General features: G+C 38.3%; 1 protein-coding gene across 1 annotated transcript; it reads left to right on the top strand.

Annotated features, from left to right (window-relative positions):
• The first annotated feature begins 2743 nt into the window (after positions 1-2743).
• On the top strand, positions 2744-7028 carry CER1 (cerberus 1, DAN family BMP antagonist). The gene is made up of 2 exons (XM_006117828.4): positions 2744-3681; positions 4878-7028. The coding sequence occupies exons 1-2, from the start codon at positions 3148-3150 to the stop codon at positions 5169-5171; spliced, it is 828 nt and encodes a 275-aa protein (XP_006117890.2). The 5' UTR covers positions 2744-3147; the 3' UTR covers positions 5172-7028.
• Positions 7029-17256: the final 10228 nt, after the last annotated feature.

Genomic DNA, 17256 nt, shown 5'->3' on the forward strand with positions numbered 1-17256 from the left:
GAAAATAATTCCCACATTGACTAAGAATGTTTAGGCATCAATTGGCATTGTAACTAATTACTCAGTTTATGTCCATGATTACTGAAAAAACCCAACCTCTGAAGCAAATGAATAATGATATTTTCATTTACAAAGCTCTTGTCATCTGTAGATCTCTTAATTTTAAAAGTCTGGAGATCATTAATGGTGACTAATTCAAGGTAAAGTGGTGCACTGAAAAATAAATTGATATGCAGTGAAAGTCGTTTGAATCTGAGCACAGTATTTAGCTCACAAAATGTAATATCCAAAATGGAGTGAAAATACTCATTATCCAAATACTAAAACAGAAAAAAATGTGTATATGTACGTGTGTGTATATATGCAGATACTAGTTATTCCATACAGTTGTTGTCTCAAGGAGTAAATTTGTAAATATTCTCTTTGGAATTTTCTGGGGAAAGTTATATTTCCTTCTGCAGGGAGGAGCTAAAGGAATTAAGGACTGAGCGTAGACCCCTGCATTGTATTAGCAGAGAATCAAATAACTAGATGCACTGGCCTGGAACTCAGGTAACATGAATCCGTTAGCTCTGCTACTAAAGAGCTGATTATTTCAGTTTAGTTTCTGCAACACTCTTTTTCTGCTTTGTTTTTTTTAATAACATAAGCACTTCTGGGGATTGTCTGTAAGTACTTCACAGTGACTAGCACACTGGAGTCCTTATCTCAGTTGGAGCCGCTAGATGCTACTGAACTATAAATAATTGTAACAATAAAACAGCATAATGCACAGCATGTATGCAATACTTTGCTTTTGCTCATTTATATGTTCTTTGCTGACCGTCTTTTTGTTGACCTCAAGAGGAGTTGGCTCAGGACACACAATCACACACACACACACACACACACGTTCTCCTGCAAACTTGCATGTGATTGTCTTTAGGCTACTCATTTGCATAAAATTGTGTTCACAAGATAAGATTAAAGTTTGACATTTTCAAACTGTTTTAGGGCTATCCCAGCCTAAACCAAACAAGTGAAAAAATTGCTGTGCGGGTGAAAACTCCTTTTTGTCTCCTGTTTTAAACATTAGTATGTTGGTCAAGATACAAATATATCTAGTCCAAGTCTGTAGCCAAGTGACTAATTGTTAAAAAAAAAAGATTTTTAATGTCAGAAAATGTGTTTAGTAATTGATGGTTACTGTTCAACATGCACAACACCAGCGAAATGTTGGTACATTATTTTGGTTAAAGTTATTAAACACTAAAAATAGGAAATTAAATTTAGAATTGTACGTTTATAGAATGTCTTTACTAAAGCGCTCATTTAACTTTTCTACATTTGAGTTAGCCCAGCTCAGGCAACCATGGCTGCAGTTGAGCTGCGATGGTCACACAAGTGTATCACTCATTAGTGTATGGTAAGAGTTCTGCAGGCATATCACATGGGGCTTTGTGCTGTAGTAAGCAGAGGCAAGCTACGAAATTTTCCCAGTGAATTGTGGCAAAACGTGTTTTTCTGGACATGTGGAATTGTGGAAAAGCACTCAGGACTAGCAACACTCTGGAGGCTCTAGCCTCTGCCCAAGCTACAGGCTATTCCCATTACCTTTTGCAACTAATGAGTTGTGCTACCTTAAACTGAAGTTTATAGGCCCTAATGGGCTGGCTAATTCAAATTGGGCCCACCACTATGCTTGAGTTACAGGATTTTGTGTGTGAATGGTTAAGAAATTTGGGTAACATTTGAATTATAATTCAGATTAACCTTGCAGTGAAGATGTCTGAATCTGAAATAGCTTTGCATCAGTGATGTTGTAATGCACATACATAGCAACAATAAATGCTGCAAGACAGTGCCCCATAAAAACTTTATAGGGCAATTAGTTTAGTCCAATTAGAGAGCAATAAACTAGCCTCTCTGAGGTGAAAGACAAATAATGACATGCATTTAGCATGATAAACTAGGTCTTTGACACTAACATTCACTTTGATTTAAGCCAGTCTCACACTTTTATTGATATTCAAGTGGAATCAAGGATGTGTACAATAAACACAGGTACTAAAATGTCAAGTATTGTAGTTCATCTTCAAAACTAAGAAGTGTTATAGCGTATAGGCATGTTGGAAATACCTGTCAAGGACAATTTTTTTCTTACTCCTGAAGCTTGCATAAAAGTAATTTTGAATTCTTTAGACATTAAGGGCACGTCACCACAGCAGGGCTAACATCAAAATAAGATATACAACTTGAGCTACTTCAATTGCATAGCTTAAGTCTAAATAGCTTATAACTTCAGTTATTCCGATATAACTTAGTCCGTGTCTACACTACAAGCAGTTATTTTGACATAATATCAAAATAATGGCAAGCTAGAGGACGTTTTACTCCAACTCCTGTAACCCTCATTTTATGAGGAGTAAGGGAAGTCAAAAGAAGACTTGGACTTCCTGCTGTGTAGACAGTGCCAAAAGCCAAAATAAGCTATTTTAACTTAAGCTATGCAATTGAAGTAGCTCAAGTTGCGTAGCTTATTTCTGTGTAGACGTGTCCTTAATGTCTAAGGCATTTTAAATTAGTTGATAGATCTGAACATGTGAAGCATCTAAATTAGGCATCTCATTTGAAAATGTGTGTAGGTATCTCTCTGTAAGTCTATAGTTCTAGCTTCATGTTTTGAATTAGTGTTATTTTTCTTTTCATCTCTGATATTCCATCACAAAAGGACGTCCTTTTTTGATTCTGCTGTGATGGTATGAAAGGCTATGTGAAAAAAATATAAAGTACATGTTGAGTGAACTAATAAACATTCAAGAACTTTTCCTCATTTCCAGACTACAGCTAAACAACTTATCCAAACATTTTTCCAATTAATCACCCCACAGGGAACCAGGTTTGAGACAGGACTCTCTAATACACAAACAGGAGTAAAAGATGGTCTGAATTAACACAAATTCCCTTATCATAATTATAATCTACAAAAAATGAGTTTAACTGGTTATCCTGAGGCCCCCCCCCTTTAAACTCCCCTTCTTCACCACACACAGCATCGAAAGAATGACTTCAGTCTCCTTTACAAAGCTAGCAGAGTACAATCCACTTTCTATGCTCACCTGAAACAGCAGGAAATTTATTGTTAAAATCCACACAAGTAAGATTATTATGTTTCTTCTGCTGCTTCAGCTGCTTGTGATCGCAAGTCTTGGGACAACTGTACAAGGCAGAGAGCTGCAAAGGAACAAGATGAGGAGAATTCAGCATTTTTCCTATCAAGATAAAAATTTCCTTGAAAGAGAGGGCCTCCGTAAAATGCGGGTGGAAAATCCTGTGAACTATGAAGAAATTCCAGAAGAACCAAGCTTATTTGTAGTAGCTCCAGAGATGATGGCAGAGAGTAAGAAGCAAGGAGAAAAAAAATCATCCAGATTTATCCTTCCTTTTGTAGAGCCTGAGATGCTCCGAGATCTGAGAAGCGGGACTGTACCAAAAGAGACCTCTCATTCTGAAAGCATGAAACACTTCCTGCCTTCCCACTCATCCAACAGGACGGAAGCTGAGTCTCCTTATAGGAAAGATGCTAGAAAATTCTGGGACTATTTCATGTTTAAAAAAAATTCAGCTTCTGAGGAGGTTGTTCTGCCAATCAAGACCAACGAGATGTACCAGGAGACTTGCAGGACTCTGCCTTTTTCCCAGGTAAGACCAGGTCCCAGGCAAGAGACCCAAATAGCAGTATTTGCTGTTATCATTCTGCCTTCACAGACTTCACTCTTGTGTCATCTGTAATCTCTGACTACGGAAATACAGATCAATTCCACTTGCTAGGCCATTTCAGAGACATGATACTAAAAAAAACCCCCGAAAGAACACTTTAGGTTCAGTAAAGTTCAACGAGTCACATTGTTTAAGCACAGGTCAGGGAATTGTTTTAATTAGTATACAATAAGCAGAAGGGCGTTTTTTTAAAATCTGTAATCAAACACAAATCATATATCCTGATTTAGCCTTAACAGCAGGGAGAACAGTAAGTTTTTCAGACAATCAGTTTCAGTGCAAAAACTTCAGACGGGTTCAGTGAAGTTATACAGGGGTTTGTTTGTGGTTTGATAGCTAAGCTCAAATTCTCATCCTGGTCTGCTAAAAATGAGAAATAAAACCTTGTCTGTACTAGAATATTGTGTAGCTTTAACTCACTTTAACTATACTGGAATTGTTAAAGCATAAACCTCTCCTTACTATGGACAAAGTTACACCAGTATAAAAGTGTTTATACCAGGTCAGTTGATTCTAGTCTTGGGTTAGGTTTGACAGCTCTCCCTGACTGAACTACATTTGTGGCAATGGCATCCAGATCGGAAGTGTTGGCAACCCTATCTGGGGTGTGGAATAAGCTATCCTGATATAAGGCACCTTTATATAGGTATAATTGTATCCACTCTAGGGCTTTTAACTATTTTGGTTAAAAACAATCTATATACTAAGAAGTTATAATGTCTAGTATAGACCAGTGTGTAATATTACAGATATGATTAAAACTTGGTGGTGTTTTTCAAACATAAAGGCCCATTAAACCAAATAAATGTAAAGTTATATATTATAGAAACACTGACTGAGTCAGTGGGAAATATCAGTAGATAACTGTATCAGAAACTGTTTTGTTTTAATTTTGTTACTTGAAATAATTTGTAAATGGTGAGAATGCTACAGTAATTCACAGTAAAAGAAAAAACTCATGTATTAATTGTATGAGCCCAATTTTGCATTATTTTTGTGTTTACATCTTCCAGCAAAGTCGCTGGGAGTTTTGAACGTACAAAGGATGGAGGATAAGGGCCAACGAGTGTTTAAAATGCCAATGCTATGTTGTAACTGAAAATTGTTTGTTGTTTCAGAGTATTGTGCATGAGAACTGTGAAAAAGTGGTGGTGGAAAACAACTTGTGCTTTGGGAAGTGTAGTTCCTTTCATGTCCCTGGCCCAGAAGATCGTCTTTACACTTTTTGTTCCCACTGCTTGCCTATCAAGTTTACCATGAAATCCTTGGAGCTGAACTGCACCATGTCTGTTGCTGTTGTTAAGGTGGTCATGATTATAGAGGAATGCAAGTGTGAGATTCAGAAGCATAAAAATTCTGAAATAGGACCTCTACATTCAGACTTGAATTCAAATGTACCTGAGCACAATTAATCTACTCAAAAGCTCCTTTAAACTCCGTAATAATTACCACCTGCAAGGAAATATAACTATGATTTTAGTCAGGGTATTATGTTATCATGTATTATGTTACCTGAAATATATAATATGTTTCTCTGTGTGAAAGAGAGGGAGAGGGGGATCAGGGTGTGGAAGTTTAATCTCTTCAAAATGTTCTATTCTTCAGGCCCAGCCCTAGGGCAAGGTGAGCCAGGCAAATGCCTTGGGCCCTATACTGTCAGAGCCCTGCACTGCTTAGTATTCACCATCCACCTACCAGGCCTGGGGCCCCGCTCCCAGCGTCTTGCCTTGGGTCCTGCAAACCCTTTGGCCAGGCCTGCTACTCTTGCTATCCTGCGTCAGTTCCACTGGTGTGAGCAATGTTGAGATCCTGAGCCTATCCAAGCCCAAATCTTCCAACACTGTTTTAAATACCATGTTGATTAGATCTGCTCAGAGCCTGACTTTTCTCTGCCAAAAAGGTGTGTTTTTTACATTGAAATAGCTAACTCGATGTAAAAGGGGAATAACAACACAGGTATTTATTACTGTGATGTAGCTAGTCAAGGTTAACCCCTTGTGGGATTAACCTTAACTAGCTGTATAGAGGTAAAATTACAGTGCCGTGTCTCCACTAGGATTTTACACGGGGATGGTGAGCTTCAGTTAGCTAACAATGTAAAAACACACTTTTTTTGCACTGAATACAAAGCCTAAGTCTAAGCAACCATGTAATTTGTTAGATCTAGTCTAAATATTTTCATTGATGCACTTTTTTTTTAATTGAAAAGGGACTTTTCAACATAACATTTTTTTTTCTGCAGATTTCCATTTTGGTCAAAATTGTCTGTTTTTTTGATTAACAAAACTTTCCCTTAAAAGCAACTGGCATTTTCTGAGAATCTATTTAAAATGTTGCCAGCAATTGGTGACCTTATGTGTTGCAACATTAGCAGTGGTGGGAAATCTTTGAGAAATATCCATAGCATAAACAGGGTTGAAAGTGAGATAAAGTTAAGACATAACACTAAAATGCTGAAGAATCTAAAACTAATAATTAAATTGATTGTGACTATACTTCCTGAACCATGAAGATTATGATTAAATGATATTTATAAAATGCTTTGAAAATGGGCACGAAGAGCCAGATTTTGATCTAATCATGTAATTCCACTGACTTCTAAGGAGTCAGTCCTGATTTACACTGGTATAAGAGGAGAATCAGATTCTCTTTATTATTACTATTACACAAAAAGAAAGAATCTTTGTCTAATGAATACTTCTAACAACAGAATATTTTAAAATGTTAGAAAGCATGAAGCAATTTCCTACCTGTTGAAATGTTTATACTGAAAAACTTTCTGGTGATACTGAAGTGAGCTCAATAACCAGATGGGAGTGACATAGAGTAAATATTAATTTAGGGACTGCTTTTGCTGTCCTTATTCATGTTAGTAGTATCTAACAATGGGACAATCAACAGAGTAAGATATTAATCAAATGAATAAGGCCATCAGAATAACTTTAAATGACCCAAGATGTTTCTTAAAATTGAGTTAGACTACTGTGAAAATATAAGCTAATATGACAAGGTGGAATGGTATGTTGTTGTGTGTACTTCATTGTCATTTCTATAGAGGCAATTTATAGGATTTTCCCTGCAATGTGATCATTTCAATATGTTCACTCGCTACATGAACCCATTCAATGAAAGGTGACTTACAAAATGTTAGGAATTTGCATAAGCAATATACTATATGTATAATGGTTGGGACTAATTGTTTTGCTATTTTTGTAAAATAAATAAGTTTGAATTGTATAACTAACATTTATTTTAAATAAAGTGCTTTAACTATGACTCATTCTGTGAATGATTTAGGGTCTGATTTGGATCTCACACTAATATAAATCAGAAAACTGAAGTCAGCGGAACAATACCAATGTAAAACTATGATGAGCCAAGATCAGGTCCTTAATAAAAACCTTGGAAGTAGGAAGCACATGCCTGAATCACTTTGATTCCCTATATTTCTCTGTGCCTTCTATTCTTGCTGTTGCTGCTGTGAATATTCCTTACATTTCTAGAGCTAACTGACCAAAAGGCTACTTTGGACGTTGCAGATAGTAGTCAATTATCCTGTGTTGATAGAAAGCTGTTATTCCCCCAGAACTGGAGAACTGGTATTGTGCTTTGATAGTTCTGAGGAAAATTATCTGCAACAGACATAATGAACTCTAGTTTATTTCTAATATTTCTATCTGAAAATATTTTTACTATACTTCTATATCTATGTTTAATAAAAGGACTTTGCCATCAGACCCAATAATCTTTACTTGTGATACGGATTGTGTTTAGTAACTTTTCCCTACTCTGAAAGATTTCATGCTCTAGATGTGTATTCTTACTGTGCTGAAAATCAATGAAATGGTTAATCATTAAACAAACAAACAAACAAATAACGAGACCGTAGCTGTCTTGGGATAGACACAAATTTATGTATGAACCATGAGATTGGAGCCTTATCTATAAGGAAGAGGTTTTTTCTGGTCTAACCTAAGGCATCACTTTAAACTGATTTAAACAATTTACACAGGTATGATCCACTATGGATGACTTGATATGAGCAACTTTTTTCATTTTCATTTATGTTGCTTGTTAAGGGGTTCAAGCAAAACCAAAAAACCATTCTTACAGGCATGACTGTCCCAGGGATTATCACAATATACTATGTGGCTGCGTGTAGACTGGCATGATTTTGCGGAAATACTTTTAACAGAAAAGTGTTTCTGTTAAAAGTATTTCCACAAAAGTGCGTCTAGATTGGCACGGATGCTTTTCTAGAAAAAGTGCTTTTGCGCAAAAGCATCCATAGCCATTCTAGACGCGATTTTGCGCAAGAAAGCCCCGATCGCCATTTTAGCCATCGGGGCTTTTTTGCGCAAAACAATTCTTCCTTGTCTACACTGGCCCTCTTTAGCAAGTATTCTTGCGCAAGAGGACTTTTTCCCGAGCGGGAGCGTGAAAGTATTTGCGCAAGAAGCACTGATTTTGTACATTACAAAGTCAGTGCTCTTGCGCAAATTCAAGCGGCAGTGTAGACAGCTGGCAAGTTTTTGTGCAAAAGCAGCTTCTTTTGCGCAAAATCTTGCCAGTCTAGATGCATCCCCAGTGGCTGTATAACTAGTAAAACTTTCCCATGTAGGTCAGACCAGATACTAATCCTGGCTCACTCAGCACTCATAGCTCTAAGTCCAACTTTTGGCTTCTCTTCTTCCTGCTGCTTCTTGCAGCCCTGCCTTGCTTGCCAGCCAGCCTTCCTGTAGCTGCTTTCCCAAACACTAGATTTCATCCAATTTCCAACACTCCCTGATTTTCTTGGGACTGCCAGGCAGGCTGTTCAGGTGTTATTCTTAGATCTTCTGATTTGACCTTTTGCTGCTGCCTTGCCAACAGCTCACTGCTGGATCGTGGAAATCAGAAGTAATTCAGCCAATCTCCATCCTGTACTAGTTAGTTCATTTATACACATACTGCACTGCTTTCGCAAATCTTATCTTTGCAAAAATTAATACCATGTCCTTGAACGACAGCTCTTGTGAATGCATATTTATAAAAATTGTGTTTGAATGACCTCTCAACTGCTGATCCTGGATCAGATTTGTAGCAGTGGTTTGTGCATATTATAGTCAGCCCCATAATTAGTGTGTAATTATCCTTCAGTGTGTATGAAACAGCTTTTAAAGAGTCAGTTTACTCAAATCATAATAAAAAAGTGTCTACCAGATGGAAAACTTTCCTCTCTCTCCTTTTGCACCAGGGACTTCAATGTATTAATGGTGTCAGGCCATTTATATATATGAATGGACCTATTGGATGGTATAGCTCTTACTAGCAATATATAAAGGGATAAAAGTTCATGATCTCTGTTTAAAATGCATTGTTCCTAATAACATTTTTATTTTACACTTTACATCTGAGTTTTATAATGGTTACCAACTTTGTTAAGGTGTATGCAGGGAAAGCAAGCCAGCAGTCTGCCATTAAGTCTCATCACCACAAGTGTTTTCTCCAGGGATTCATTTGTGAGCTTTAGTAGGCACAGGATCCAATAAAAGGAAGAAATGCTTTTCCATAACAAGAAATAGTGCTGGGTATATAGGCTTTGACTTTTCACAGGACTCACCATTGTTTCCCAGCTAGCTGTATTGTATGAATTCCCACATTCCCTCTGAGCATCTGACTATGCCTTCTGTCCCCAGCCCTGTTTCTTTATTATTCCACATGGGCTGTGTCCAGACTCAGGGGTTTTTTCGAAAAAAGTAGCCTTTTTTCGAAAAAACATCACCTGCATCTAGACTGCAGCCACGTTCTTTCGAAATTAAATCGAAAGAACGCGGCTTTTCTTTCGACGGCGGTAAACCTCATTTCACGAGGAAGAACGCCTTTTTTCAAAAGTGCTCTTTCGAAAAAAGGCGTTCTTGAATGCCAACAGGGCTTGTTAGAAAGAGAGCATCCAGACTCACTCGCTGCTTTCTTTTGAAAAAGCGGCTTGCTTTTTCGAAAGTACTGCTTGCAGTCTAGACATAGCCATGCTGTTTAGTCGTGGGAAACCTTAGCAAAGAGTGAATTCCCAGGTTTTTGGTGACCAGGGCACACCTCTGCACCCCTTTTAGCTTACCATGCAACATTGTAGCTGTGCAAATTTTCTTGAGTGTTCATTTTGAATCAAGTTCAGAGAAGAAAAGTTATTTCCTCAAATTAAACAAAGCATCACTATTCCCTTTCAGCAAAATGCTAAGAAAATCACAGTGTCATCAAGCCATTGTCATAGTGTCACTAACTCTTACAATGTTATTGTGAATTTAAGAGTAACTGGTGTTTTCTTTTAAAGCCCCAGCTCCTGGAGTCATGTGAACACATGAGACTTTCAAATCTCATTTTTTTAAAGGTCAATTTTTTATCCAACTCATGATTTGGAGGGAGATGACTCATAATATTTTAATGAAACCTTTGGGTTGGCAATACTGAGGATATGTACTGTAGTAGTTGGGCCACTGAGTGAAGTGCCTAAATCCCAATCTTGTAAATCCTCTGTGTGCAGAAGTACTATTGAAGTAAATGGGAATTTAGCCTGTGGAGAGTTTCCAGGATTGGGTCCTTGGTGAGAATTAGCATCACTTAAAAGTAAGTACAATAGATAACGACAGCTGTATTAATTGTTAATTAGATTAGTTCCATAGATTTTTGGGGTGAATGTTTAATTAACCCAGCAGAGGTCAGTTGCATGTAATTAGCACTATATTCTTCAATATCAAGAATGTGTTAATTGGATCAGATTTCAGAGTCTTTAAAAATTCTCAGTTATGCTCAGATGCTAATAGGACTTCGCTCTATGAAAAAGGACAAGTATACATTGGACATAAAGAGCCCTTAGCATCTTCAGTCTTAGATTAAATGTGTAAATACAATTTCAGGAGTTTTTTATTCTCTTTTAATTTGTGATAGTTTGAACTGTGGATAGTTTCAGCAACAGACCTAAAAATAAACAAGTGGAGGCTCTAGTTATTTTAATTGCCTTTAGGAATCACTTTCTTATGTAAAAGCGGCGAGGAGTCCTGTGGCACCTTATAGACTAACTGAAGTGTAGGAGCATAAGCTTTCGTGGGCAAAGACCCACTTCGTCAGATGCAACACGGCTACTACCCCTCTTATACTTTCTTATGTAGAGACTATTTTTGTAATTGAGAATTTAGTAATCAAATTGCTTTCAAATGGTCTTATGTCAAACACTAGCACATAATCTTCTTTTCTCACTAAATTATATTGAGTGATATCTAATTTCCACCTAGCCTATGACAACACTAATGAAATCTGGTGTTACATGCAGTATTTTGTGCTGGCTTTGTATTTGATCTTATTTAGATTTTTTTTAAATATGCATTTTCGTGATACAAACTATCTACTGATGCAGAACTACAATAAGATGGGCTACCAACAATCCCTTTTAACCAGGTTTCTTGGTGGAAGAGAGGACACTAGTTGCTGCAGGATAGCAAACCATCACATTTGAACACAAGATCATTTTCTTCAGAGTGGTGGTTACTGTATGTGTGCTAGTTTGACCAAATTTGACTTGAGCTTAACAAAGGTCACCGCTGGAGACTGAAGTGCCATTAAGATAGGTGTACATGGAAAGAGAGAAACCCTGCTGCAAAGATATTACAATCCAGGCTAATGACAACATTTAACAGGTAAAGACAAAATATGAACTAGCATGCTAGTCTGGTTCCCACTAGACTGTACTTAATTAGAACCCAGCTAGCAATACCTCCCTGAGCTGCTTTTGAACTGTGCTGAAAATTAATCCCCCAAACTCCAAGCAGTCCACAGGCCTAGCATAGTCTTCTCTCTCCAGATCCCACAGCATATCAAGTTTTCATATTCTCTCCTGTGCGCCCCACCCACCCTGAGAGCCAGAGAAGCTGCTCCAGGGATGGAGCAGCAGAGTTAAAGCAGGCTTAGTCCTGCACCACTCCTGAAAGCAGCTGCACATTCTATCACAGGGGTATTTCCTTTCATTTTCCCCCTAAACACCTAGGCTGTGTCTAGACTGCATCCCTTTTCCATTGCAAATGAAGTGAGGATTTAAATCCCCCCCGCTTCATTTGCATAAAAATGGCTGCCGCTTTTTTCCGGCTCGGAGCTTTGCCGGAAAAAAGCACCAGTCTAGATGAGGCTCTTTTGGAAAATAAAGCCTAAGAGGAATAAGGGACCTTTCGGAAAAGGCTTTATTTTCCAAAAGATCCGCGACTAGACTGGCGCTTTTTTCCGGCAAAGCTCTGAGCCGGAAAAAAGCGGCAGCCATTTTTATGCAAATGAAGCGGGGGGGATTTAAATCCTCACTTCATTTGCAATTGCGAAGTGTCTAATTTGCATCCCTTTTACTGAAAGGGGATGCAGTCTAGACACAGCCCTAGTTCCTGGATCAGAAAGAGAGAGAAGGGATTCTAAAGGTTACTTTCTTTTCTTCCTATTCAGCATCTCCATTTTTTAAATAAAATCATCATCCACATGTCAATGGATGATATCATAACATCACATGCCATTGGCAACTAACAAATCTTCATGCCCCTGAAAATGTCATGCCTCATTTCTAGCTTCTGATATTGCAGATGATGAAAGCCTCCGTGGTGTCTCAAGAAAGTGGATCAAGAAAATAGCATTCTGAGTCATGAGGAATTTGGCTACCGGTCTAATATTAGAGTGTCTATTATATAGGTTAACAAGATTTACAACAAAACCAGGAAACAGGTTAGTGCTGTTATTGCAAAAAGGAGAAGTGGTAACACAGAATTCACTCAGAATTTAGCAGGATCCAGGAAGAGGAGGATGGTGCTGTATATGCAGTAGATTTCCCTGTTCATGTGAGGGGAGCGATTTCTTTGCACAGAATCCATTCTACACAAGGATCAGTCGGGTATGACTGGGCCTAGATTTAATATTGGAATATATCCTCATGAAGCAGAGGATTTATAGGCAGTAAGAATCATGGGAATCATAAAACAATCCTCTCTCTTGCATATGACCTCCATAAGAGAGCATCAGCTGCCACTGCACATGGCATGATTTTAGCATGCTGGTTTAGTATTTACAGAGTGCCAATAAAATTTTTATGATGACAGCTGGTGGCTCCTGTGGTAATTTATAAATAACAACAGCAACACCACAACATAGACATCAGGAAACTCCAAGAAGGGTTCTGCACTATTGTGCAATATTTTGAAACCACAGAAATTGGCTGTTTCTGCTTTGCAGGTTTTTCCATAACGGACTAATCCACGCTGGTCTGCTGAACAGTTCCAAACAAGCTGGAGGAGATGTCTACAAAAAAAGCCAGTATTACTTTAAGGTACAGCTGTACTTTAGAGACTAGGTAAAAAGGGGCTACATATCTGTTTTTTGTTTCTCAATGACTCACAAAACAAACCTACTTAGTTCTCAGGTAACAATATCAGGAGTGAAACAGAGGGTGTGTTCCTAACTCTGATCTCTGCAAATTCAATGTGGAAATAGCCAACTAGTCTGGGATTTTTTTTCTGGTTCACGCATCCATCAAGAGCCAATGATTCTGCAACTGGAATTTACAGATCTGCTAATGAGCAAGCCAGAATACACTCCATCTCACTCTCCCAAAGAGCTGTGTATGTTCTGCAGGGCTAACATGAGCAAATTATGCAACAGAAACTAACTTTAGTAAATACAGTTAGCAGATCTAATGGAAAAGAAAATAGAACTATTGAGTAAGAAGGGGGAATTTTACAAAATCATTTTCAGACTAGAAGAATATTCCAGTGTTTGCTGAAGAAAAGGAAAAATCTTTTTGCCATGATATCATATATATTTTCTAACTTAAAAACAGCTTTTTTTCCCAGTAGAGAAAATGTTTCCATTTATCTGACTGTCCCTCCCTTTTATTTGTCTTGCATTTTTAGTCCCCAAATCCTCTTTTTCCTTTTCTCTCCTTGGGTTGTTTTGTGGCTCAACTCTTTCCCACTTGTCTCTTTTCATTTCAATATGCAGCTGTTATGAACCCCTCACCATGTCTGTTGTACATGGAAGTGACTACATACTGGCCCTTTGCCATGGGGATATTTTTCATAGCCATCTTTGCACTCTGTAGTGTGACCCTTTTCTATTCACCCATAAATCAGATCCATTTTCAGTATTTCCTTGTTTTAGGGAAATATGCAGGCTGCTTTTTAATGTTTATGATACGGCTCTCTCTTCTGTTGTTATTAAAGTAGGGTACATTCACTTACCATGCAATCCCTAAACCTAGCTAAGAGCACATGCTTACATCACAGCAACACTGAATAGGTACATTAGAACATATCCTGAATAATATGACCAACAGTATTGAGCAAATGAGGACGAGTAGTCACTTTGTCCTACAACAGAGTTTTGATGAAAGCTCAAAATCCTTCTAAATTCCATCGTCTTTACTTCTCAGCTATTCTCTTCTTGGCATATATATGTCAATAACTACAATTAAGTTTAAATGTTTAGTGTTGTTAAAGAAGAGCTTCCTGTAAAAGAGGTGATCATTATGTTATTCTTCAGGCTGCCCATGCATCTATTATTGTGTGGGATCTATGCTCTAGGGCAAATGTAAGACCAATTTAGAGTGGGAATCATGCCACTCAAACAGATGGGGATGACTCTAGATAGCCAAAAGATCATGCATGTGCATCAGCCATGGGTGTTCAAGGCATGATTCCCAGATGGGAACGCAGATACTGCTGTCCATTATGAGCTGCCTATGGCAATTAGCCATCACTAATCCATCTTTGGGCAGAATTAACTTTTAAAAATAAAAATTTCCTCCTACAGTCTCATAAGGGAATCCTTTGTTCAATTCATCAAGCCCAATATGCTGCCCAGGGATACAGATTGAGGGAGACACTGAGTTTATCCATGGGGTCATCATCTTACTGTAAAATCACAGAGGGTGAATTTGTGGAGGCAAAAGGAGAGATGCAGACTTAGCTTGTATTTTACACATTGCAGAGTAGCACTGAATTTTAATGTGTTGGGAGAAGGATCAATTTAAGATTTAAATCAGTACTGGAGAAATCACATTTCAGCAAACTCTGGACTAAAGAGGTCTCTTCAGGTTTTTCCTAATTCCCTCTTTGCTCCAATTCTGTGAGTAAAGTCCATTCTAAAGCAATCAAAAAAGTGGCAATATAAAAATGTCTTACTATGGCTACATCTAGACTGCACAGTTAAATTGGAAAAAGATACTGCAAATTGCATATCTTTTTCTGATTTACTTTAGAAAGAGGCTATTTCAAAATTAAGTACATCTACATGGCTCCAAAATTCGGAAAAAAGTGCTCTTTTGAACCATCCCTTATGTCTTGTAGAATGAGGTTTACAGGGATGGCAAAAGAGCGCGTCCATTTAGAAATTTTTTTCAAAGAAGCAGACATGTTCCTTGGACATGGCATCACTTTTTCGGGATACCAGAAGTATCCCAAAAAAGCAATGCAGTCGAGACATAGCCTCAGTTGTGTGTGTGTTTTCAGCCATATTTGCTTTTCTTACTAATAAAAAATGTTTTGTGCCTGTTTGCACAGCAGAAGCAACATAACTATTGAAGAGTAAGTTACAGCATGTTCTTTCTTATGCACCATAAAGACCATCAGCTTTTTAAATCAGAATCATTATTACTGCTGCTGATATAAGAGGCCAGTACAACACATGGAACATATCTTGTACTGTGCAGTTAAATGAATTAGGTTCAGTTCCTTCTCTGATTGCTCTGTTGATCCTTCTGCCAGCCCAGAGCCCTGATGTCTTCAACTGGGGTCTGCACTGAAATCAACCTTAAACTATATGCTTTTCCAATCAGGAACTATGTCTCACTTCTTGTTTGTTACATGAATGCATGTTTATTGCATTACATAAACAACAACAATAAACTTGTTTTCCATATTAAGAATGCAGTGCTTGTAGTTGGACTATTAATCTTTTGACCTGAGCAAACTTAATATGGAAGCCAGGGAGAAGAGAAATATAGAATCATTAGCGTGAATTGGTGCCAAAGTTAAGTATTAATTCAGCTGTTGGTTGATACTTTTTTTCCTCCTGCAGCTCTTCTTTATCAATCACATTTGTAATGGGTCTATCAGTGTCCACCATGACAATTAAAAAATATTTCTTGTTGTCCATGAATAATCAAATTTCTCCTCTCCTCCCACAAGAGGAACATGATGAGTATAAGCTATGGTTTCTGGAGCCATAGCTTTTGTGACTTTGTATGTACAGTATTGCAAGTGGACCATGGGACTTGGTCCTGCTCCTCATGATTGGCACAGACTCACATTGTTTGGTGTCCTTCTGGAAGCCCCAGCTCCAGGAGCCAAGTGATTACATGAACAGTCCAGCTTTTAGTTCAAACTGGCTAGGGTGGCACGCTCACCATGGCAGAGAAAGGACTGAGCACATACGAAAGAAACTCAAACTTTTCTTAATCCTGATAGAAATCTAGCAGTGTTAGTCTGGTCTAGCTGAAACCAAAACCAGGACTATGTAGCAATTTAAAGACTAACAAGATGGTTTATTAGGTGATGAGCGTTTGTGGGCCAGACCCACTTCCTCAGATCAAATAGTGGAAGAAAATTGGCATGACCATATATACCAAAGGATACAATCAAAAAAATGAAAAGGACAAATCAAATTTCAGAACAGAAGGAGGATTGGGGGGGGGGAGGTAAATGTCGGTGAGATAATGATATTAGAAGTGATAATTGGGGAAGTTCTTTTTTGTAATGGGTAAGGTAATTAGTGTCTTTGTTAAGATCTAGGCATAAAGTGTGAAATTTAAGCATGAATGACAGTTCAGAGGATTCTCTTTCAAGTCGGGTGTTAAAAGGTCTTTGAAGCAGGATGCAGGTAATTAAGTCGTTGAGACAGTGTCCTTTCTGGTTGAAATGGCAAGAAACTGTTTTTTCTTTGTGAGCCTGTCTAATATCTGTTTTGTGGGCATTGATCCTTTGGCGAAGTGTCTGAGACCTTTGTCCAATGTACATAGCAGATGGACACTTTCAGCACACGATGGCATAAATTATATTGCTGGAGGAGCAGGAATATGGGTTCTTGATCTTATAACTCACTTGGTTAGGTCCAGTGATAGAAATGTAGCCGTGTTAGTCTGTCTGTATCTGTGCGAGTTTCTTCATATGGTTGATCATTGGTTAGGTCCAATGATGGTATCAGCAGAGTGAATAGGTGCACAAAACTGGCAAAGCTCATCACCTAATAAACCAGGTTGTTAGTCTTTACAGTGCTGCATCCTCCTGTTTTTTCTTGATCCTGTGATTTTTTTAAAGCCTGATCCATTACCTTAGGGATGCCCGAGGCCACGCGCGTTTGGGGCACTCGGGGGTGGCAACCTACTGGGCGTCGAAAGTCTGACTCCGAGGTTTATCACCGGGGTTCGCCCCGACCATGGCTCCGGCCCGGCCCCCGCTGCCACTCCCGCCGGGCGCGGCCGGCTGAGCCACAGGAAAGGGC

Source organism: Pelodiscus sinensis, chromosome 6 (assembly GCF_049634645.1).
Source record: "Pelodiscus sinensis isolate JC-2024 chromosome 6, ASM4963464v1, whole genome shotgun sequence".
NCBI lineage: Eukaryota > Metazoa > Chordata > Testudines > Trionychidae > Pelodiscus > Pelodiscus sinensis.